This window comes from Polistes canadensis, unplaced genomic scaffold (genome assembly GCF_001313835.1).
Source record: "Polistes canadensis isolate GaletaPanama2010 unplaced genomic scaffold, ASM131383v1 scaffold_153, whole genome shotgun sequence".
In the NCBI taxonomy this organism is placed as follows: Eukaryota; Metazoa; Arthropoda; class Insecta; order Hymenoptera; family Vespidae; genus Polistes; species Polistes canadensis.
The window spans coordinates 183,996-208,249 of record NW_014569700.1 but is presented as its reverse complement, the minus strand read 5'-3'; the positions used below and the strand labels follow the sequence as shown (position 1 = coordinate 208,249).

The 24,254-nt window shown below is 37.5% G+C and overlaps 1 protein-coding gene and 1 non-coding gene across 2 annotated transcripts in view; one reads left to right on the top strand and one right to left on the bottom strand.

Annotated features, from left to right (window-relative positions):
- The first annotated feature begins 2,867 nt into the window (after positions 1-2,867).
- Positions 2,868-24,254, top strand: part of LOC106788754 (aryl hydrocarbon receptor protein 1) — a 90,807-nt gene continuing 69,420 nt past the window's right edge. Inside the window, exon 1 of the mRNA XM_014752298.1 lies at positions 2,868-2,989. Within this exon, the coding sequence (XP_014607784.1) occupies positions 2,868-2,989 (122 nt within the window). The remainder of the gene's footprint in view (positions 2,990-24,254) is intronic.
- On the bottom strand, positions 13,722-13,793 carry Trnad-guc. Its single transcript has one exon. It is a non-coding gene; the product is annotated as a tRNA-Asp (tRNA).

Below are 24,254 nucleotides of genomic sequence, written 5' to 3'. Positions count from 1 at the left end.
CACCTGTTTATCTTCGTTATATCTTTATATGGTAAACGTTTTTTTTTTTTCAAATATATTTTTCCACGTATATATATATGGATATGTATATGCATATGTATAATTATGTTACGAGAGACTATTCCAATTATTATTATAGCGTTCGTAGTATGCAGTTTTTCTAAAGAGTTGCTTGCTCTGTGTGAACGTTCTTTTTATCTACAAACAGATTTTACTACACAGCTAATATCATAAATTATTTCGAATATTATACGTTTTGTTTTTAGCGTTGAATTTTTATTGTCCCATTCGGTTTCATTTTATACTAAATATAACATCGATGATTTTAATTAAATATTGTCACGTAATCATTGTAATTTATAGAATAGATATCGATCTAAATGATAATTTATAAAAATGACAAAAATCTAATGGTAGATAAGTAGATAAAAAATATTTGCACCATAAGAAAAGAAATGATTTTGGTGTATCAAAATATATATTAAAATACTCTGAAGATTAAACGAAAACAATAATATATCTCATTCGCGAAAAACTATATTAATTCTTCACAAAAAGAGAACGCGTGATTAAAAATATGAAAAAAAGTCGGGACTTATCGTGAAAGAAATCCTTGAATCGTTAGAAAGAATTTTCGATCTTGTTCGATATATTATAGCGGGAGTATTAAAAAGAAGAAGAAGAAAAAAAAGAAAATGGTAGAAGAATAAAAGGACGAAGAGGACGAAGAAGAATAATAAGAATAAGAATGAGAATAAGAAGAGGTAAAGGATGAAAAGAGGAAAGAAGCGAAGAATCTGGAAGTATGTTCTTGCGATGGTATCGTTGTTCGTAGGTTCTGCGGTTAGGTCGGTAGCGCCATGCTGGCATTCGGATTGGTCGATCTTATATGGTTTGTGGGTGTGGTTATAATACGTGGTGGGAGTTAAAAGGAAATGATTGGCTAGGGAGTATAATGGGCGGTAACCGAGTGGACACTCTCTCTCTCTTTTTCTCTCCTTGTTCCTCTCTTTCTCTCACCTGAGTTACCACTACAGAAGAAGAAGTTGGTTGGGATGTGTGGCACGGTCTCGTACGGTACGGCCGGCAGGCCTCGGCAGTACACGAGCCGCTTCTTCGAAGCGAGCACCGCATCGTGTTTTCGCGCCTCGGCCTTTGAAGCACCCTCCGACCACGACGACCACGACGACCACGACGATGACGACCACGACGACGACGAATTAACTCGACTTGCTATCTCGAGAAAAGTCACCCCCGTTACACACGATCGCGTCAATTTGCACGCGATTACGACTACCACCACCACCACCACCTGCTTCTTCTCGATACATACGCATACATACATATACATATACATATATATACATTGACATATTATCACATACGTGTGTGCGTGCGTCCCCGTGCGTGCGTGCATGCGTGCGGGTTTGCTTGCATACATACACGTGGATACTGTATATACATAAATATTTATACACGCGTTTATGCATTAATATTTCCCCTTTTTTTTCTTTCTTTTTTTTTTTTTCTTTCATCTTTTCCTTTCGATACATATTCTTTTATCGGACTGTTTTCGAAATAGTCGGGCTAGTGTTATGCAAGCGTTGTGTATGAGCCGAGAGAGGAAAAAGGAAGAAAAGGAAGAGGAGGAGGAAGAGGAGGAGGAGGAGGAGGAGGAGGAAGAGGAAGAGAAAGAACCTGGATCGGAGAGATTGTTTTTTACGTCGAGTCACGTGATTTTCGAGGAACTTCGCGAAAAGATTGACAAGTGTGTCGCATTGTTGTACGAGGGTTGTGAATAACGTTTATCTAAGGGATGTTACGTGAATTCAACGATTTGGTGTTGTTACGTTTATAAATCTTTCGCGATGTGTGATCTTATATTGGATCTACGGCAGGAACTACGACGTGGAAAAGTTTTTATTTGATTTGCGACATCCTGAAAGGGAGAGAAGAAAAAATTGATTTTGCAAAAAAAGAGAAACCCCATCATTGATTGCATAGTGGACGCGTGATCGGTCGAACGTTATACGATGTCGAGACAAAAGTCAGGATGATTTTTGGCGGTAATCGCGGGAGGTGGGGGGAGTGCAACGCGAGTTTTTTATTAATATTGTATCATCGGAGCTCGAACTTTCTTACCGTGGATAGGGATCGTGGGTGGTTCGTCTATTCTGCAAAGTGAACACACACACATTTTCTCATTAATAGAATAATTAAAAAGATCAGTATAAGATAAAGAAAGAGAGAAGGAGAGAGAAAAGCTATAGCTTGAGCGTAGAAAGCAAGTAGCAAATAAGGTAGACAAGAGAGGGTGCATCATCAACGGGTAGTAAAACGGCAGCTGCTGGGGAAGGAACGATCATGCTCGACGAGTTTCGTCGAGGATGACGTAGCGTCGAGCGGAAGCAAGGGGCGTTACGGTTTGCACGGTGTACGCGCTGGATAGAACCGCCTCGGCGGGGTTAGGGGTGGTCGGGGGTGGCGGTGGAGTCAGCAGCAGCAGTAGCAGCAATAGCAACAGCAGCGGTGGAGGAGGGGCAGGAGGAGGAGGAGGAGGAGGAGGCGGAGGTGGAGGAGGAGGAGGAGGAGGGTGCGGGAGTGGTGTAGGTGTCGTAGGTGTTGCGGGTGCGGGTGCGGGTGCGGGTGTGGGTGTCGGTGTCACGGCACCAAACTTGATAAACGTTTGTGGACCACCCGGAACATCCCTTGCACCGCCGACGGATTACACGACGGCTGCAGCTGCGGCTGCAGCAGCGGCAGCGGCGGCGGCAGCGGCTGCAGCGGCGGCATGTTATCCCACGGGATCAACGCTCCCACTTTCTACCTCCCAACAACACCCTATATCTCATGTCGTTGATACCACGATGACGCCAACGTCAGCACCTGTGCCGACCCCGACCTCGGCCTCGGGTCCTAACAATCCTGTTGCCATGAGTCAACTCGGGACTGTCTATGCTACTAAAAGAAGACGAAGAAACGGCAAAAGGTTTGTATATTGTACCAATCATCCAAATCTGTTAGGAACTTGTTCTTATTTTTTCTAACCCATCATCTTTTTCTTTATTTGACGCATTAAGTTAAGTAATCGCAATCGCGTTACCAAAGAAGAAGATGTGTTAGACGAGTTGAAAGAACAAATGATTATCTTTGTAAATTATACTGCTGATCGGTCGCTAAACATAAATCATCGTGATTTATATTCCGATTAGATAGCAGGTTCTCCGGTAAATATAAATGTCATTCTTATCGAGATCTATCTAGTACCCAACCTTCGTCTTACTTTACCAATTTTGAAATATAGATTTCTTTTTTCAATGAACTTTAAACAAACGATCTAGTAAGGACGTATAACGCAGTCGTGTCAATGAAACCGAGAATGATACTGGCGACTCACGTGCAGTTTAATCGTTCGAAGGGACGATAGCACCCGAGTATCGTGATCGTCTGCATAAATCATGCGTGACTTCGAAGGTGTTAATGGAAGAGAGGCTCGAACTGCTCGCGCGTAGATAGGTAATTGTATCCATTTAGAGACGTTTCTAAAGACATTAGACAGTCGTTAATCGAGACGACCAACGTGTGTTGGATATTTACGTGGATTTCCTTTTTTTAAGGATAACTACCAATTATTCATTTTTGATGTCATTTAAAATCAATCGACGAATATTTTCTTCCTTTGTAAATATAATAATTAATTATTAACCTCTTGCGACACTTTTATTTGCAATATAATACCAATAATTATATTTATTTATAAATAACTCTGTTATATAAATTAAGTCAAAAATGAACAAAACTCGTTTGAAATTGGTTGACATTTATGTTAGAACATTTTTACAAAATCCGTTGATATACATATTCTAAATGTCTACTCTTACGTGATTATTTTTTTATGTTAATTTTATTATTTTATTTGACTCGAATATATATATCGCAGAAACTTACACGCGAGATTTTCTCGTATGAGAAATTCGAATTATCTTTGGCAATCGAGTAAAATCCTTTAATCCTTTAAGAACGATATCTCCCACCGTCATCTTTCTCGTCAGTATCTTATTTTCCTTTTATATTTATTGTTATCATATCCGTGTACTCGATCGTGCAAACACGTGCTTCTTGGTTGGCCGCTAGAACGAAAGCACGTGCTTTATAAATCGAAGGAATTACACGTACACCCTCGTGCGTATCGAACGAAAGAAGATACGTTCGTGTACTGGGTACTAAACGTAAGCCGACGGCAACATAATGCGCGCTTGATTACGAACGAATGTGAAATTAAATGTTCCAATAAATTTTCCAAGACTTTTCTCCAACTTACATCATTTTGTCTTTTTAATGACCAACTACGGAGTCGTCCTATTGGAAGATAACAGAAAAATATTTCGATTTAATTTTTCTTTTTTATTAACTATTTAAATATATTTTCTTAATCAAAAGTCAAAGTAACTCGATATTAGATTGTAATATTTAAATGAATGATACGCGTGACATTAAAGCGTTAAAAATCATTCTAATTTAGTTATCAGATTAAAATTAACATATCCGCGCAGAGGTAAAATATACCGAGAATGTTTTTTTCGTTGTTGTTGAAATTTTGCTACGTCAAGGGATCGTTCACCGGAATAGTTATCTCCTTCGAGAAGGGGGTATCTTGTCGAGGATACATTCGTAAGGAGACCTAGCTCGTGATCTCTCAAGGATCACGAAAGAACGTAATGGAGTTTTAAACGGTGCTTGAAGGTGTAGGTGCAGAGGCAACAGGCAACAGGCAACAGGAACGTCGATTCGCTTTCTCTCTCTCTCTCTCTTTCTCTCTTCCTCGTCTCTTTTACTTCGGCTTTCGTTTGATACGCTAAAGAAGAAAGGGAAAGAAGAGTCAGACGTATTCCCTCGAATGGGGGAATGCCTCGAGGCTTTCTACATGCCTGATTCATCTTTTGCTTCCTTGGCTCCTTCGGTTTCCATCGAGGCGTCGATCTACGAAGAACAGAGTTCTTCCCTCGGGCCATAGGGATTTCGATCGAAACCGTTTGCCCTTTCGAAAAAAAAGGGAGAATAGTGATTTTCCCGTCAACGTGCAAACGCAATATTTGATTTTTAAACGAAGAATAAACGTTCCCATGTAAAATATATTGCAAAATACGAGAAACAAAGAGGTTAATTGAAATGAATCGGAGAGACAGATATAAGAGGAGATCGAAGATAATTAATAAGATAAAGATTTATTTCGAATGACAATGTAGGAGGAAGATTTATCTTTAACGATCGAGCGAGGGTTATCTGTTGTAACGAGGGCAACTTGGAGTTTCCCTCAAATTTTCGATGGTTCGAGGAAGAAGTTGGCTTGCGATGCACGCCGACTCTTCCCGTGGCCTAATGACAGCAGCTTCTATAATTTGGAGTTTTTGAACGAACGGCTAAATTACCGGCGAACCAAGGGATTACTGTTATTACACGCGGCCGCGGACTCAGTCGAAAGCTGATTATACTTTAGTCAGTCTCTCTTGATCTTGACTCGTTCGACTGTCAGCTTCACTCTCGTTCGCCCTTCTCGATCCTACAAGAGACGACGGCTCGAGAAACGACGGGCCCTTAACTTTAATTCCTCTTTCTGTGATCGTCCAAACGATTCGTTAATCTCTCTTGCAAATACTATTTTATTTCTTTTTTAAACGCACTCTTTGTTAACGCAAACACGAGCGTCAAGTTACCATCATAAACACGTTCAACATATTTACGAGGGAAAATTCATCGTCGTCTCCTCTCTAATATTACTTTTTTTTTAAATATTATTGAATATTATATCAAAAAATAATATTCTTGTTAATTTTCGAAGCGTTGCAACAACTCGAAGCTGAAATTTATCAATCGTCGAATGGAATTTCAAACCATTAGGAGAAAAGCACTTAAACTCGAAACTGCAACGAGCATAGCCCCCGATCATTCTCTCATCCATAGACGCGGAGCAGAGCCACCACGTTTTGGTTGATTAGTTCTTAAGTAATTGCCGTGCATCCTTATGACCTTATAACGTGGGTTTATAGCCTTGTAATGAACCTGCTTCCAAAGACGTTTGCCTCGGTTAAACCAAACTTGCTGCTGCTGCTGTTATACGCTACGGATATTTTCGTTGGCCGTGTACCTAACCGATTTTTGAAAAAAATCATTCGGTGTCCCTGGTCGTTGTCAATAACGTTACGTAAAATCATCCTACGTGCATCTCGGTTTTTGTCATTATTTTATTTTCTTTCTTATTTCGAAGGGAGGGGAGACAATATTGCCAGTCATGTAGATATAATTACGTTCGATCGATGCCTCTGTTTCTTTTATTATAATTTTACTTTTTTACCTCATTGTTTATTTTTGCATATCCTTTCTTTTCTTTTTCATTACTCGTTCGATACAGCTCGCAATAAAAAAAGAAGAAGAAGAAGTAGAAATAAAAATGTGTCGCAGGAAGGTAGGAAGGAAAGAAGAAGAGAAGAATTTCATTGGGTATTAATCGAGGATATAATTTACCTACTCCTTTCCAGGTTGGAACGTTGCACAGCCTGTAATTTAATAGACTCACCTTACGTTAGTCAGAGCCCAAGATGCGTTTTGCCCCGTGTAACGCGTATAGCCGATTCGCGACAAGACCATTACTCGCGGAAGAGTCATAACTCCCGTAACCCGCCGTTCCAAACAGATTTAACACCTCGTATCCAATTATGATTGGTGCTCCATTATGGTTATACCTGCGAGTACCTTGCTTCCGAAATGAAGATTCCCTGGTATGCATGCCAACAAACGTAAAATGTAATATGTTTCTTATAATACTTGGAATCCGTGCAAAAATAACTGAATTCATTTCGATCCCTTTCTTTCGATATACACGAATCATATTTTTCTCTTCAATCTTCCAAATAATAAGAATAATTCTCGGTGTGTAATTGGAATAAAAATAAGAGTTGCGTACTTGTTTTCTTTTTTCCCCTGAATAAAAAGAACAAAAAAAAACAAATAAATGTGTTTGATCGTAGTTAAGATAGGGACGTGTCTATTAAAGGGACAATCGGTAGTACGTTGGTGTAGGAAAGTGCAAAAACGATTCGAGCCGAACGGTTGTGCGTTCAATCTTTCGGCGTTCCAGGAGTGCTGAATGGGCCGCACAGCAAGAAATATCCGTCCTCGTGGTTACGGCACCGTGAATAGAGCCATAACGAAGTGAAATGTGCAGGTGAATTTATGCTCCAGGAACGGACGCTGTTAGGCACTCGTTTCTTCAACGCGGGACCAATAGTTACCTATCGAAGGATCCTTTCAAGCGAAGCAAAGTAGAGAGGACGACAAACGAGTTTCCTTCTCTTACAATTTCTATTTGCATAAACGAAATATGCAAATATTCTTCAGATTAATTCATAAGAAATATTAATGTCTCGTTGATCAACGAGGTAATTGGAACCTTCAATTATATTAGAAAATCATACAATCTTTCCCAAATTTTTCTTTTTTTTTTCAAACGAAATTCTTATTACAATTTATAAGTTGAAAGTTAGAAAAAGAGAGAGATTAAAATTAGTCGAAATCCTTTGGTTACTAACGCTGCTGAAATAGTCTTAGAAAACGTTTGAAATTTCATTCGGAAAGAGGCGGCCCTGTGTGTCGGTTGGCAACGATGTATCTCATCCGGATTTGGGCCCAGACTCGAGCCAACCTGGACCGGTACGGCGCTGTGTGTTTAACTATTCAATAATTCATCCCGCCATTCATCACCAACGAAGTGTAAAATTTATCTTATTTTTATGTATTGGCCCCCTCCAGTTTGCCCCCACCATGAATCAAACTCTTATTAGTCTCGATTTGTTTGCTGAGCGCGGGCGAGATCTCTCTTTCTCTCTCTTTTTATTCGTATCTCTTCTTTCGAATAGTTTTATATTTTTATCTCTCTTTTTTAAAATCTTCTTCTTTTTTTTTTTTTTTCAGTCAAAATTAACAGACCAAAATTTCTACGAAAAGTAGACTTTGAAAAAAAAGAAAATCTTACCTTGTTCGATCGTTTCCTCGTACATTTTCGAAGGTCGACAATTAATCACGTCAATGGTGATCATTTTATTCTTCCTTTTTTTCTGTTTCCATTATTAAGAAGACGCGAGGGGGGACATCGTAGTAGGAGTGACATCGACGTTTGGTCCTCGATTAGAGTCAGGTAGTAAGTAAGTAGGTATACACGCATACACACATACACACGCAATCACACACATATTCATACATACATTTATACATATTTCCGGTGGCAGAAGTCCAGGGTATATCTCATTGTCATTACGTCACTAGACTCTGTCATTTGCTTTTTTCAAGCATCCGTTTTTCTCACCGCGGGATACACGAGGGCTTGATGATCGTAATTATAGACGAGTCGTTGTAAAGAAGGTAGGACGGAGTGACGGACCGACCAACGGGCCGACCAACGGACCGACCAACCAACCAACCGACCAACCAACCGACCGACACTACGCCGGACAAGAATCTAACGCAGCTGCGCGCACACGTCTCCACGTGTCCTACGATTTGTTTCGGCTTTCCAATTTTTCTCTTCCTTGCGATAGAGCTCTGATGACTTTTCTTCCTAATGGAATGGAAAAAAAAAAACAAACAAAAAGTCACTGCGTCTAAAAGGTATTGGTGGTAAGGTGTATGCAATTTAACATGATTGATCAAATGATTGGCTATGAAATTTGTAAACTAAAATTCTGCATCGGACTTTACGACGATTACAATTTAAAATGATGATTTTATTTATTGACTTTTGTTGTTTAAGGTAGCTTAAACATTAAATTAGAATAGCAATAGTCAGTTGGATTAAAATTTGGATCGTAGTTATTGCAAAATGAAATAATAGTTAGCGGACGGGATAGGAAAAAGAGAAATAAGGATCGAAGGTAGGCGTCAGGAACCTTCAACGTCAGGTTGTTCCTCGTTGAATCCCGTGATTTCGGTATCCGCTCGTTTCGGCAGAATTTGCATTTGAAGAACGCAAAATTGGGCGGCGCAAAGATAGAGCTAATGCTCGCGGGGCGGACCGCAGCGCCGTGTAAAGACAGGGTAGACCTGACCATTCCAGGTTCATCATCGTCTACGCGCTTTCACATCGACTTTTCATTTTCTTCCTCATCGCGAAAACGAAGAATAAGGTTGTTTATCCTCCTCCGGAGCTTGCCCGGAGCCATTACGTATTACCGAATTACGAGAATTATCTATCGGAAGCATGCTTTAAATCAATTTGTTCGATGCACTCGTGAATCTTCGTATATCTTCGGTTGCCATCGTTGCAGCTTCGTTTCACGCGCGCCAAGTTTTTCAATTTCGAATATAATCGAATATAAAAATATTTTCACGTCGAAACTTTACCGAAATTTTTACTTTTCACGAGGGAGAGGGGGTAAAAAGCTTAGGTCGAAATTGATCAGGAGTATATTATTAGCTTGCCTAGAGGTTACCTTCGAAGATTACACGTCTGCGATCGAATTTCGTCTCTCTCACTCTCTCTTTCTCTCACGAATTAGTAAAAACGAATTCGGTATCCCGAATTTACATACATTCTACAAAGACGAACTCAACTGGATCGATGACGGTGACGTTCGTTCGATCCATCCATGAGTTTTAAGATCGTATAGCAACATCCTGTACCTTTATCGCTCAACTCGGTGATGATCGATGCTACTAGTTTGAAAAATCATTTACTTTTAAGAATAATCGGTAGACGCGGTTTGTAACGTGATAGTCGTGTCGTGGTGTACCTACGCGCGATGAGAACGATCATCCAGTGTTGCCATTTTAGAACTTTTCCGCTGGAGTTGTATCTTTTTTGAGAAATCGGAAGGTTTTCAGTATCCATCCGATAAAGTAGAACATTTCTCGAGATTCTACTTACTTCCTTGGGTACTCTCAAGTATATCACGTTATTTGATATCTTACAAACAACAGACACATTCGTGCGTATACACGTACGTGTGTGTATATATATATATATATATATATATATATACATATATATAATATATTTTTCCAGATTTTGATTTGACCATTATTCGAGACGTATCTTTCTACTCGTTACCAGCTATATAAACGGTGCAAATTGTATGATATCAAACTAACGCGTCGTTGCCCCCTCACTGTTTTCCAAGATGGCGGATGTATGCTCGTTTTCTCTACTACCATTCGGTGCACGGCTCCGCCAATTGGATACGTCCGGTTTGCCGGTCCGAACGAAGGTGTCCGATCGATGTGAACTTTTAAACGTGAGCGACGATCCGCGTCCAAATAGATTAGTCTCGCAAAACGATTATCCCCAAGTAAAAAGTACTCTACGTGGGTGTCGATTATTTTCGTCTTCGGTATCTCAAGTTCGGTCTTTCCATATGTCCTCGACAGACGACGGAGATTTCACGGTAGCCTTGAAAAAAGATACCACGATAGATGTGGATATACTAAAACTCTATTCTGTGCACTTTCCAAACCAACAATTTTCTACGAGTTTTTCATCAATCAGAAATGAACGTCTTCGAGATGAAATTAAAAAAAATCGCAATAAAATAAATTAGACAAATACATGAGAACTATTAAGAGAAGATAGGAGAAACGAGAAGAGAATCTAAGATAAATTAGGAAAGGATGTGCAACGAGCAGCTAAGTGGCTACTCGTCTCTCTATCGCTTTCGTGCGTCCCACACTGTCGCTTGGTTTCCAGTCACGAGGGTGTAAAGAACAATAAAGGCGTACGTGCGAAGTTAGAAAGGGAAGGATTACATGCACGAATACCTTGTCGTTGTTGTTCTTGTTATTCGGACTCGAACTTCGATCGTTCACTTTTTCTTCGCAATGCTTTGCAACTCGCTTTTCGTTCGTCTTTTTATGTACTTGCTCTTTCTAAGTACATACTTATACTTATATATATAACATGTATATAGATACACACATATTCATTGGCGAGTATTATAGAATCGTCGAATTCCGCGATTCTTTACACCGCTCGCGTGTGCTCGCACTTGGAAAGTTTCTTACTCGTCTAGACATCGGAATTGCTCTCTTTATTTTTCTTCTTCTTCTCGTTCCGCGTTTCTGTTATACTATTTGTTTTTTGAATCGACTATGAAAGTACTTTGGACGCGTACTAACTTCTTATCGCTTAGGTTCGACGTGAAATCATAATGATATCATTACGGACCATACATACTGGTGCTCGCTTGGCAGCGATAGTAAATATACCCGATAATAAAATGTCCTGGCTATCTGTATCGCTGTGATACTATAGCTTGCTTAAATAATAAATAACGCGCGCCTATAGTACTAGTTGCTTCAATTGTGTGTGTATTCGCTACTCTATATATACTATTACTAGGTTCTTGTCCTACGAAACTTTGCAATTTGCACAATGCTCGCGTTGACAGAGAAACATTTTTCTAAACTGCCTGACGAATTAACCAACTTCACGCCTACTTTATTTCGAGCCTATTTCACTTGAATAAAGTACTCTGGTATATAAATACATACGTATACTTACTTACTTACTTGCTTGCTTGCTTGCTTGCTTACTTACTTACTTACTTACTTACTTACTTGCATATTATACCTGCTTACTCAATGTGAGTAGTATATTCGATCGAAAGTGACATCAATTTTCTAAACTACATGACTACGAATAGAGTACGTTTAGTAGTTTCTTTTTAATCTATTCGATATCTGTTTGTCGGTGATACAAAAGACTCAATTCTTATTTTTTTTTAAGAAGAATATTAATCTGACGTAAAAGGCGTAAAAAGATTAATCTTACTCGTGAGAGATATTATTAATCACCGATCAACGTTTCATGAAAATGTATATTTAGCGTAGCATTCATCTCTCGGTTGATGTTTATAAGATTGAAATTGAATCACGATTGCTATTAAATTCTTAGTACTGTGCGTGATTTACTTCGAAATTATTATATATCATCTATCTGACGTTTTTTTTTTCTTTTTTTTTCCTTCGATCTTTTTCTTCTCGATTGTAATTGCACTTACGCATGTAAGTATGGCTCATACTACTGCGGCATCCGTGTTGTTTTGGAACTTTCTTACGTTCGATCACTTTTCGAATTAACTCATTAGCGCTAATGAGAGAATCTGAAGTCAATTAAGCACGCGGTGATAATATAAGAGCGATAAACGAGAATCCAATGAATATGCAAGCTAAATCCACTATACTCGACCACCTGCCATTTATATACTTTCGTTTATTTAACTTACAACCGATGTTATATGCTCTGATTTTCTTTTCGTAAACTTATATGTCTTATTATATAGAATATGTAAAACATCTATACATTCGTCGAATTTAATTATTCAATCTTTCTTTAATTAAAACAATTATAAAATTGATTATTTTCATAATTTAAAAAAAGAACCACACAAATTAAAAATATATACATTAATAATACATTTATTCGTTCATAAGTATGTGATATTTTGTATACGTATATATATATTCAAAATTTGTAAATTAGACAAAAAAAAGAATGCATATAAATTTAAATAAACGTTAGATTTGAAGTAGACTACGGATGAAGGAAAAAAAGAAAATACAAATGAAGCATGAAACAGGAAGAGTAGAACGTAGGCGTAGTAGACTAGTGTAATCTATATATATATATACATATATATATACATATATATATATATACATATTCGGTGTAAATGCGGTGTGCATGCGGTTCCATGATTACATTTACAAATAGTTAAAGCCATTAGTGGACACGCGAAACCTCGGGGGTACTAATTTAATCCAGCTCAGTAATTACGAAAGATTCTAACGACCTTCGCCGCCTCGTTTACGTTTTCACGATTGTTCTCGCCGCTCCCGTTCATCGAGTATACCTAAAAATTTTCATTTTACGTTTGAACAACCCCTTCCCTCCACTACCACCTACACCCTACGATTCTAACGCTTGATATCAAAAGCTTTCTCATTTTTTGTCTACTTATCTCAGTTTTAGTCTTTTTTAAATATTTTTCTCCTTTTTTATCATTCTTTCTCTTTCTCTCTCTCTCGGTTATTTTTTATTTCTCCGTCTCTTGAGTATCCAAGAACGCAAAAAGGGGCAAAATATTTCGCATGGCAAAGTCGTAGATATGGAAATTCAACCTCGTCGTCTCGGTAAAAGAGGATTTATTTCCGAGCTAGCGCATATTAATACTCACGCCGTATTTCACGCGTCGCTGTTTTACGCGCTTGTGTTTATACCTACCACTCTCTGTCTCTCTGTTTTGTGTATGTGTGTCTGTGCAGGTGTGGGTGTATGTATACGTTTACGTAGGTGTGCTCCTTTCGCCCGGAAAAACGCGCGAGCGACATTAATTTATGACGTTCACTTTTTATATTTGATTCTTCCGTTCGTTCCTTTTGCGGACTCTGCTTTCTTTTTATATTTTTTTCCTTCTTATCTTTCGTCATTTAAAAGAAGAAATTTGTCGACAAAAATTAACACCTTCGACGACGGAGTATTTTTATTATTGTTGTAAATATTATTTAAGATGTTTATATTAAATGACCATGCATCTTATATCACACATGTTTTTGTGGACAAATTTTAATACAATTTTTAATTTAAATATGATTGAATATCTAAAAAAATGTGTAATGTATGTAAAGGTTTAAATAATTAATGGATATTGTTCGTTGATGTATAAAAAAAAAATTTACTCCCCGTCGGGGAATCGAACCCCGGTCTCCCGCGTGACAGGCGGGGATACTAACCACTATACTAACGAGGATTTAGATGTAAGGGAGGTTTCATTTTCTGTTCATAAGATTTTTTCTACAAATCCACCCCTATTATAATGCTATATAAGTTTATTAGATAATTTACTAACATATGAGAAAGTGGTACGTAAAAGTTGTTTATAATTTTCGAAAATTAATAAAAATATATTGGTTAAAAATTATTTATGTAGTTGTCTATTAATGCTATAAAGAAGAAAATTCAATAAATAAATGAAATAAATATACTATATATGAATATTATATATAAGAACGAAAAGGGTAGTACGGGGTATGAGACCTGAAAAGTTTTAAGAAATAAAAAAGTACACAAAATATAATACATAAATACATAATTGAAAGAAAAATTGAAAATTAAATTATAAGAATACACAAGTTACGAGAGTATAAGAGTGATTAAAAAATAACTGAAAGATTATCGAAAAGCTTCTTATCATCGTACTAAAGTAATAGCTAAAGTATCGAAGCTATCGTATTAAAACGATTTATCGTTTATGCTACGTTGAAAAGGCAAAAGAAAACGGCTTTGATTATCGGATTACCCGTGATTGCTTTTAATAGTGACATTTATCGAAGTCGGAAAGTTTGCTCTTTTTTTTTTCCTGGAGAACGGGATTGGTTGGAGAGAGAGGGAGAGAGAGAGAGAGAGAAAGAAAAGTGAGAGAAGAGAGAAAGGAAGAGAGGAAGAAGGGTGACTTTAACATCGAGCGTCGTTTTGAGGGTGTGCCATGTGATAGCTGACTTATTTTCATTAATCACGTTCATAGGAACTTACGTGACACCTCTTCAGCACGTGACACGAAAGAAGTGACTACTACGTTGACTACCACGAAAAAGGTGACCGTTCACGCCGGTTTATAGACATTCGCATAAAGCACACACAATAAGTGAGAGAAAGAAAGAATTACCACCACCACTACCACCACCACTACCACCACCACAACCACTACCAGCAAGCATTCGCATACTCTCCGGGGGAATGAAAAGCCTAGAAAGAAGAGTAGAACAAATTACTCACCGCTCTGCCGCGCCCGTTTGATAAATCTACTCAAAATAATGACAAGCTAGATCGTCCAACGCGTCTACAGAAAATACCACAGTTAAATATTATTATGGCAGATTTTTTTAATCGATCCATCTAAGAAGAAAGCTTTAAGAAAGTACCAATCTTTTTTTTCTTTGTTTTTTTTTTTAATATATACGAATAGATTAATATTATCAATCCTTTTTATTTTAAATTAGGAACTGTAATATATTAGTGTTATGTTTCTTTTAATACTACTATTATTATTTGCTATCGTTATCATATCTACACCAGTACCACCACCTACACCATCATCATACCATTAATATTGTTATCGTATTATCACGATATTACCATGATAAATTTCAACACATAAAGTTCTACCAGTTATTTAATACATATATATGTATACTAGGTATTTTTAAAACTGACAGACAAATTAGTAAGATTTTACTGTTGCATATGCAATTATGCGCAAAAACGTTTAATAACAAATTTATATTCTCCTCTTTATTTTCTTAATAACCAATAATTTTTCTTATTGATTTTTATTGGTAAATTAATTGGAAAATAACTAACACGTTAAATTCGCAAAAAGAAAATAAGAAACAAAGACTTGTTAATAGCAATGAATAATAATAAAATATAAATAAGTATATATTTTTTCGGAGATTTCGTTTGAGTATTACACCGATGTAAAGTAAAAGATGCGTTTTTAACGTGAAAATTAGAGACACGCAGGTGTGTCTCTTGGTTGTATGAAAGACGGACAGGCGCACCGTTTCATTAATTGGCTTTGGTCCCTTCGTTAAAGACCGATAAATATCTGAACGATTAATAAAAAGTGCTGACTTTTTATTAACCTTAACGTATGCTTTTTTTTTTCCAACGGTTAAAAGAATCGCGTTAAAATGAAAGAAAGAGGAAGAAGAAGAAGATAAAATGATGACAAAAAAGAGATAGATTCCTTCATCAAGAACCGGAAGTTGGATAGATGGTTACGATTCGCGAATTTTTGTTCGAGTCTTTTACCTTCCGAGCGTTCATTTCTGATGTTGTTAAGAGAGAGAGAAAGAGAGAGAGACAGAGAAAAAAAATAAGTAAGTAAGCAATACAGAGAAGTAGAAACGAGTATATGATCTTATAATATACTTCACGCATGACGTGTATTAAAACCAAAAAAGAACAAAAAAAAAAAAAAGAAAAAATGAAGTTGCCACAATCAATTGAGATCTTGCCGTTCAAGAAGAGAATAATATATCTGAAATCTTTTTGACATAATTTTAATAAATGACTCTACGCGCAACTGTTTTATGGTATCCATTATAAATGTTGACAGAAATAATTAACGTCTCGCATTGAGTAAAATGTGGAAATATATAGAGAAACATAAAAAAGAGATATATAATAAGAAACATTAAAAAAGTAATATAAAATGAAACATTTTTTTGTCGAATAATTTTATTCGACTTTTAAGGGAAGAGAAAAATAATTTATCAACATTTTTTTCTCTTACAAATTATATATAATGCATATATATATATATATATTTTTTTTTTCTCTCGTTATCAATGGGCACGAATCTTGGCTTTTTTTCGGCTAACGATAAGGATTTATCGTTTTGATCGGCACGGTAGTTCGTGTTCGGTAAGTAAGTAAGTAAGTAAGTGAGTTAGTAAGTAAGTAAGTAGAAGAGAACAGTCTCTTAACGCGTTACACCGATGATAATAGAGTTGCGGAATCGTCGTAAATCTAGTGGCGCTCGTAAATCATTAGATTTAAAGTAGGTATTATAAAAAGAAACCGATTGATAATGCGGCAGATCGTAAAACGAGGCGTTATTGCTCATAAAAATACCCCACTTCCTCCGGCACGTAATATAATCAGTGAATGAAACGGCGGCATCCTTGCTTTGTGGAAATCCAAGACGGTTAAGAGGATCATAAGGGTCGAGAATGAGCACCTACGGTCTCGTATATCTATACGTACGCATCGTCAAAATATTTAAAACCCGGTATAAAGGAAAGAGAAGGACAGATAGACCGAGAGAGAAATACAACAAAAAAGTATATAATATCGGAGACAAGGTTGCACAGAATTTTGTCGAGAGAGAAAAAAGTAGGAGAAAAGAGATAAAGATAGAGATAGATAGCATCAGGAAGAAAGACACCGAGAAGAGGTAGTTGCGAAGCTAGGGGAGGAACAGGGAAAAGGAAGGAAAGATCTATTATACTGTTAATTACTTTAATTAGGGATGTATAATTATCAGCAAGTCGTAGAGTTCTAATAGCACCTAACTTCTATACGTGCAAATTGGCAAATATAATGTTACTTAACTACTAGAACTACTAGAAGTTCAGGTTCCTCCACTTTCTTTCACTTTTTTTTCAACAATTTTACCTATTCTCTCGACTCGTCGTACGACGTCGTAACGTTTGCACGAGTTCTACTTGTATAGAGGAAAGATATTTATGCAAAAAAGAATATTAATAAAAAAAAAAAATAGAGAAAAAATAGTTAAACACTCTCGTTAAGTCGTTGTATAAGGCAAGAAGTGATTATTTGCAAATAGGCATAGGACGCTTATTAAAAGTAAAATGAAAATGTGCCGTAGTTTGATAAAACATTTTCAAATGCGATCATTAATTTTGCCTTCCTATTAAAGCTATTTGAATTAACATATTATAAATATTCAACGAATTTTCCTTACCAGATGATGGTGTTAATCCAAGATGGCTACCTTCGTTCCATGCCCACGTCTATGTTCTCGATCCTGGCCTAAGAAAGAAAAGTTAGTTCGTTAGTCGTGGACAGTTATTAATCGTTTTACTCTATGCACATACACACGTACATAGCGGCAAAACAAAGAATACTGTTGGTCCTCCGAGCTTTTTAACTTATTTCAACTACGATTTACTTATGGAAAATCAACGCAGCTGTTAGTTTACTCACGCTAAGAATGATGGAAATCAATTTTTTTAAATCGTTTCTTAATTGATCCTAAAGATAAATTGTTAGATCAAAGAATTATAAACAAGTGTATATAGTATTGGTAAAAAATTATTTTACCATTTAAACAAAATGATTGAAAGTTGAGATGCTTTAAGAAATGAATCTTAACGTGTCCATCTGTCAATCAAAATTTCATTCGTAATGAAAATAGATTTTCGTTGGTAAATGAAATAAAACGTTATTACCATAAGATATATTATACGTAAAATCGTTTCTAATCGAGAACTGTTTAGAATAGTTAAGCGCATCTCGAAGATGGCGAGAATGGGCAATGCAATCTTCGGATCAATAATACCGCCCAGCCTCGAACCACTTTCAGTTTTTAATTATACAGTAGGTTAGTCGAGGTCAACTCCATTAAGTCCGTAATGCCGTAAAATCTTATGTTACCGCGATCTTTATTTCGATTTCTTTCTAACAGCTTCCATTACGTTCGTTTGCTCGAAACTTTTCTATTACTTCTTTCGTTCGTTCGTTCGTTCGTATTTTCGTTTGTTAGTGAAAGACAGGGAGGGTGGTTGGTTCATATCTTTTTACAATTTTTAATTACAATTATAAGAGATACGTTGTATTAATTATTTAATTAAGATTTTCTTCTTTGAACGGATTGTAAGCGAAATTTTTGTTCAAGTACATGGGAGATACGAAGAAAAATAAATGAATTTATTATCATTGTCGTGTGATTATATTATCGCATTAAAGATACACGTAAGCGGTTGTTCGAATTATTTCTCAACGTATTAATTTTCATTCGATATTAACAAATAAATAAATCTAACAGATACGAACGCGATTAAAATCGAAAGACGATCAATTAAATATAGCGGCTATAGTTGGAACAATTTCAAAAAAAAAATAAAAACAACAAAAATATCGAGAATAACGACACGATCGTAGTGGGTAACGAGTTGGAAAGCTACTAAAGGTAACGCCGTTATCTTCTTTATTTGCTGCAAATAGCGAGAAAGAAAGAAAGAAAGAAAGAAAGAAACAGAAAGAGAATTCCATCTGTACTCATAGAAGAGAGAAACGTGTATTTGTAGCGATTCTATTGGGTGCGATTAACTCGTTGACGGTGAAAGATTGAACGAGCTAAAGCGAACGAGCAAGAGAACAAGCAATCGGCTTGTTCATCCTTCGAGAGAAGAGTCTTTTGCGGCTACGAGGTACGAAAGAATAAGAGATAATAATCGTTCCAAGTAGAACGAGATAAAGAGAGAGAGAGAGAGAGAGAGAGAGAGAGAGAGAGAGAGAGAGAGCGAGAGAGGGTGGTAGTTATTTTTACGAGATTTCAAACGGGTCTCGAGTTAAGGTAATACGTAGAAACTCCATCTTCTTCTTTTACTCTCGTTTAAAGCCGTTTGCAAGTCCTCCACTTAGGGTGGGCTTTTTCAGGTTCAGTGTTTGCCTTTCCATCTTCGACAAATCGTATCGAAACGGCCTCGGACCTATCCTCGTTATTACCGGACGAACCAGCAACATTAACCTTCGTGGAAACTACGAAAGTCGTAATTGTTCTTTATTCCCCCGTGTAATTGTTACTTCTTTTGGGTGGTGGGAGAAAAAAAAAAGAAAAAGGGCACAGGTCGAAGCGCGAAATCTTTTAAAACACCGGACATCCCTCTCCGTCCCGTTATCTTTCTTTCTTTATACTCGATTATACGAATCCCTTTTTTATTTTGACTTTTTCTTACGTTCGCGCGCGTTTCAATTCCCGACGACGACGACGACGACGACGACGACGACGACGACGACGAGAGGAGCTATTAAATGGCTCAGAAAAATAATCAAATAAAGAATGAATGGAGGAAAGAAGAAATAATAGAAGGCGTGAAATTCGAAGGTAGGGTAGAACGATCCTTGGACTTGAACAACAACGAAAGAAGACTTCCAAAGATGCAAGACGAAGAAGAAGAAGAAGAAGAGTAGGAGGAGGAGGAGGAGGAGGAAAAGGAGGAGGAGAGAGAAGGTTCGAGCATCCTCCGGTTTCTCAGAGAGTATCGGAGGCAACGAGGCTAGCACCCAGATAATATGCTAATTCCTTGACAGGTAAGTAAAGCACGTAGAAAGAGAGAAAGAGAAGAGAATCGACGCAGGCTAACCTCACAATTTTGTCGAATCGGTAATGGTTATGGCCGTTAATGGCCATGCATTTCGAACTGGCCAGAGATCGTTTTACAAGACTGCTTCTATCCAACGAAAGAAGAGAAAAGAAGAGAAGAGAAAAGAAAAGGAGCTGCTACCACACTCGATTCCTGCGTTTTCTGTATATAGCCCTTTCCCCCCTTCAGCCTCGCCCATACCTTCTTCCTTCTTTTTACAATTCAAACCGGACTTTCCTAAGATTTTTTCCCCCCCGACGGACAAAGTGCAAAAGATTGAAGTGTCTTTGAAAATGCATCGTACCTAGGCATCGTATACGTACACGCACGTTATTATTACATTCGTACACGCGTAATTAGATATTGTAGATGAGGAGAGATCGAGAATAAAGATCGATAAAAGATAAAGTAGCTGCGAATTGGATTATTATATCATCGTGAATCGTGGGTAGGTCACCGGTCGCGAGAGAGGTCAAACGAAGAAGCGTAATATCGATTCGAGTATAATGAAACACCGTTGAATCGCCGTGGCCGGGGTCCGAGTATAGTATATATATATATATTATACATATATATATATATATATTCTGCGATACCTAATTATCTTTTGCAGGCCGCCTCGATAATATTTATGGGATCGAAAAGGAAAGATCGAATCGAGTTACTTCCCCAAAGTTTTTTACCATCTGCCTTTATGATCTGTCCACCACTTTAAGTTCCTTTTTATTTTTTTTTCTCTTAAGTATATATATGTAATTTGAAATGGTTCATATTTTTCGAGGATAACATCGATGACGTACGAGGACGAATTATTCTTCAATATTTTCTTATTTCCTTTTCCGAAGAATCGGTGGCAAGGTGCACTTTTTATCGATCGTTCTTTTCTTTTTCCCTGGTATGGTATTACGACAAAAGGGTTTACTCTCTCTCTCTCTCTCTCTCTGTTTCTCTTTCTGCTCGCGTTAAAGTTCGATTTCATTCATTGGAAGGTTGGTGAGGGGGAGGAGGAGGAGGATGTGACGTGTGTTACGCTCGGGCCTTGCCGAGTTAAGTCAGGTTTTAACGGTCGCGTGCTCACGTCATCGTGCGTGCTTCTTTGCTGGTCCGAGAATGGACCACACGAAGCTAAACAGCACACGGGACCGATCGTCACGAAGAAAAACAGACGAGTTTACTTGCGTTTCGTTCATTCCTTACTTCCTATCTCTTTCTTTTTATCTATCCGTTTGTTTGTTTGTTTCTCCATTCCAATTCTTTTGGCCTACTTTTCAATCGCGCACAATTTCCAAGGATAGATCGATGTCGATGCTAATCGCGATTAATCATTTTCAGGTAAGACGAGAATGAAACAAACCAATTTACGTTCGCGTTTTTATTATAAATACAGATATTTGTTACTTGTAATTTTTATTTTGGCGAATAATGGCGCAGCAAACCTATAGAAAAATCCTCGACAAAGGTAAAGAAACCGAAAAAAAAAATAACCTTTCGAAAGTTCCTTGATATTTTTCGCAAATACCCTTATTCGCTCGTTACAATCTACCGTATCCAATTATGAACGTCTCGAAAGGAAGTCAAATGGTCAATGATACCGTTCGAGTTTATCAGCGAACACGTCTGATGATCGAAGAATCAAGCGATGCACCTGCCTGTCAAGTGCAACTGTCGGCGAATGTTTTCTCTCTCTCTCTCTCTCTCTCTCTCTCGCTCTCTCTCTCTCTCGCTCTCTTTCGTTGATTCGAATGGTCTACCCCAGTTTGGCAGCTTGATTTTGTTAGATCTCGTCGCGAAATCTTGTTCACAAAGGTGCAACGAAATTTTGTCCCTACGCCAGCACGGACTTCTGCTTTGATTCTCTCTTTTTTTTCTCCATCTTTTATTTTTCACGCGAAGCTCGGCCCTTCGAAATTTCGTTTATGTTCGATTTAAGAAAGAGATTAACAGGGATCGTTAATTAAGATCGTTAAACAAATGTTCGATTAAATGTTTTCAAATCGTACTAGAAAATAACTTATCTTGATTTTCTTCTTTCTTGGCACTATCTCTTTGTATTTCTAAAAGCTGAGCGCGTTCTCACGTCGGAATAGGTGATAGAGGGAAAATCCGATTATTCAATCGAGTTAAGAGTATCAAAGTTCAGAGGTTGCATAAAACAAATTGAAGATCGTTCTATTTGCAAAAGTGTTAACGTTCGTAGAACATAAGTTTCATTTGACGTAAGGTATTTGTACATTTGACTTGACTCGCATGCATCCCGTACGAATAAAATACCGTTTAGAAATATTTCCAATTATATTTATTCGAAGATTATCTTCGTTGTCGGTATAATAATCGTTCTCTTAACAAATTATCGATAATTTTGAAGAAATTAAACGGCTGGCTTTTTCCATTCGAATATAAACACTACCACTTGCTTATAAGTTAATCCCAGCTCGAAAAACGAGCGGATTGTGGCTTGCCGAGGGCAAAACCCACCCTAGAGTGCACTAATTAGATCACACACCTCAAGTAACATCAGGGGTGTCCAAGATTCTGCAAATAATAGGCGAAAACCACAGAAAAAAGCAACGACACGTTGTTTCTAACCCGATTCGAACGTAAAATACGTTCCATTCTAGTATACCATTCTTCTAATTTCGTATCAACAAATTCGATTAATTCATTCAATGTAATATTTTTCAAAACTTTCAACGAATACGTTTAGACATATTTTCACATTTTGAATATTATTTTGGTCGTTCTTGGGGAAAATTCGTTCGAATCGTATCGGACATGGGGTGTTGGAAGTTATCGGCGAGATTCAACGAAAGTCATCCATTCATTTTGCGATTACTTTTGAAAAATGTCCCGTTTGGAGAAATATCAGCGAACGATAGGGCGTGGTTTACTCACCCCTGCGCAGCAGGGATAGGCTGATCGGGGGTGGCAAATGAGATTACTCTGATCCCGAATCCAACAAACTCAGACTGATGCCTGTTAACCGCGGCTCTTCTACTCGTACGCCACGAATAATCCAATAGTTCACTAGCATCTATGTGCAAGTCTCCTCGGCTTATACCCCGATATATCTTTATTTACCTTATGCCGGACGTAGTACCCACCGATACGCGTCTCTCCGACCCAACAGATTCCCAAGCTATGGCTGATTATCTAATACACCTGACTTCTCGTGGAAGTCCGAGAAATGTAACCTCGTAATCGTACCTGCTCGTATAAAGTCGACAGCCCTATCTCAAATCATTTCAAATTCTATTTGCAACGATTCCAATCTCATTTCTTTTCTTTTTTTTATTATTATCTATCGACTAACTTTAAAAAGATAATTCGCTACATTTTTCAAATTGCAACGATTCAACATTTCGCAGACTAAAAAATAAATAGCAAGAAATTCAGACATCGTCGTCAAATTTTCTCATTCTCTTTTTTAATAAGTAAAGCAATTTTCAGATATATTTGGATTTTCATCGATAAACTGGTCCGAAAGGAATGCGCGTTAATTGAAATGGTATCTTTGTTCTTAAGACAAGTTCATAGATTACAAATCGACTTTTTGTCCCATTTAGAAGGCGGAAAACGACACTGGTCTACTCAAATGCCAATGTGAGATTAGCCCTATTGTAGAAAGTCGCGTGGCCGTGCGGCGTTTTATCTACTTTCTCTTATTCGGGAGATTGGGTTGCACCCTTTAACTGGTTCACGTTTCAATCAATGCACCTACAAGGTACAAAAGCATAGGGCCCTCTATACTTTCTTCACAGTTTGGACGCGTCCTTGCGAAGGTAACTATCGTTTACGGTAACTCGTTCCTCGTTTTACTTTATAGTTGAGGATTCATTCTTTGCGATCTACACAATTTTTCTAGTAATTTTATTTATACGTCTTTTAATATCACTTCATTTATTTTTTAAATTTGAATTTGTTTTGTTGTTGTTGTAAAGAAAAACAACAACTTGCGTGCAATTGATGTTGATGTTTTAAGTTCGATGAAGAATTAAAAGAGAAAAAGAACGATCAATAGGGAAGATGATCGCAAAGGGTTAATATCCCCCCCGTCCGGTAAAAAGGGAATAGTTTTCTCGCGTGTTTCCTTGGAAGGTTAGGAGGTCATCCCAGGATGATATATTTTCAACATTTCGTCCTTACAACACGGTACCCGAGATTTCAGCGAATCGTGAGCTCGTGTTCGGCCGTTATCGGCAAGAGGAAGTCATCGGACGGTGGAAGGAGAGAAGAAGAAGAAGAAGAAGAAGAAGAAGCAGGTTGGTAAGAGGTGCAAAAGAGCAGTAACAGCAACAGTGCAATAGCAAGAGAAGCAA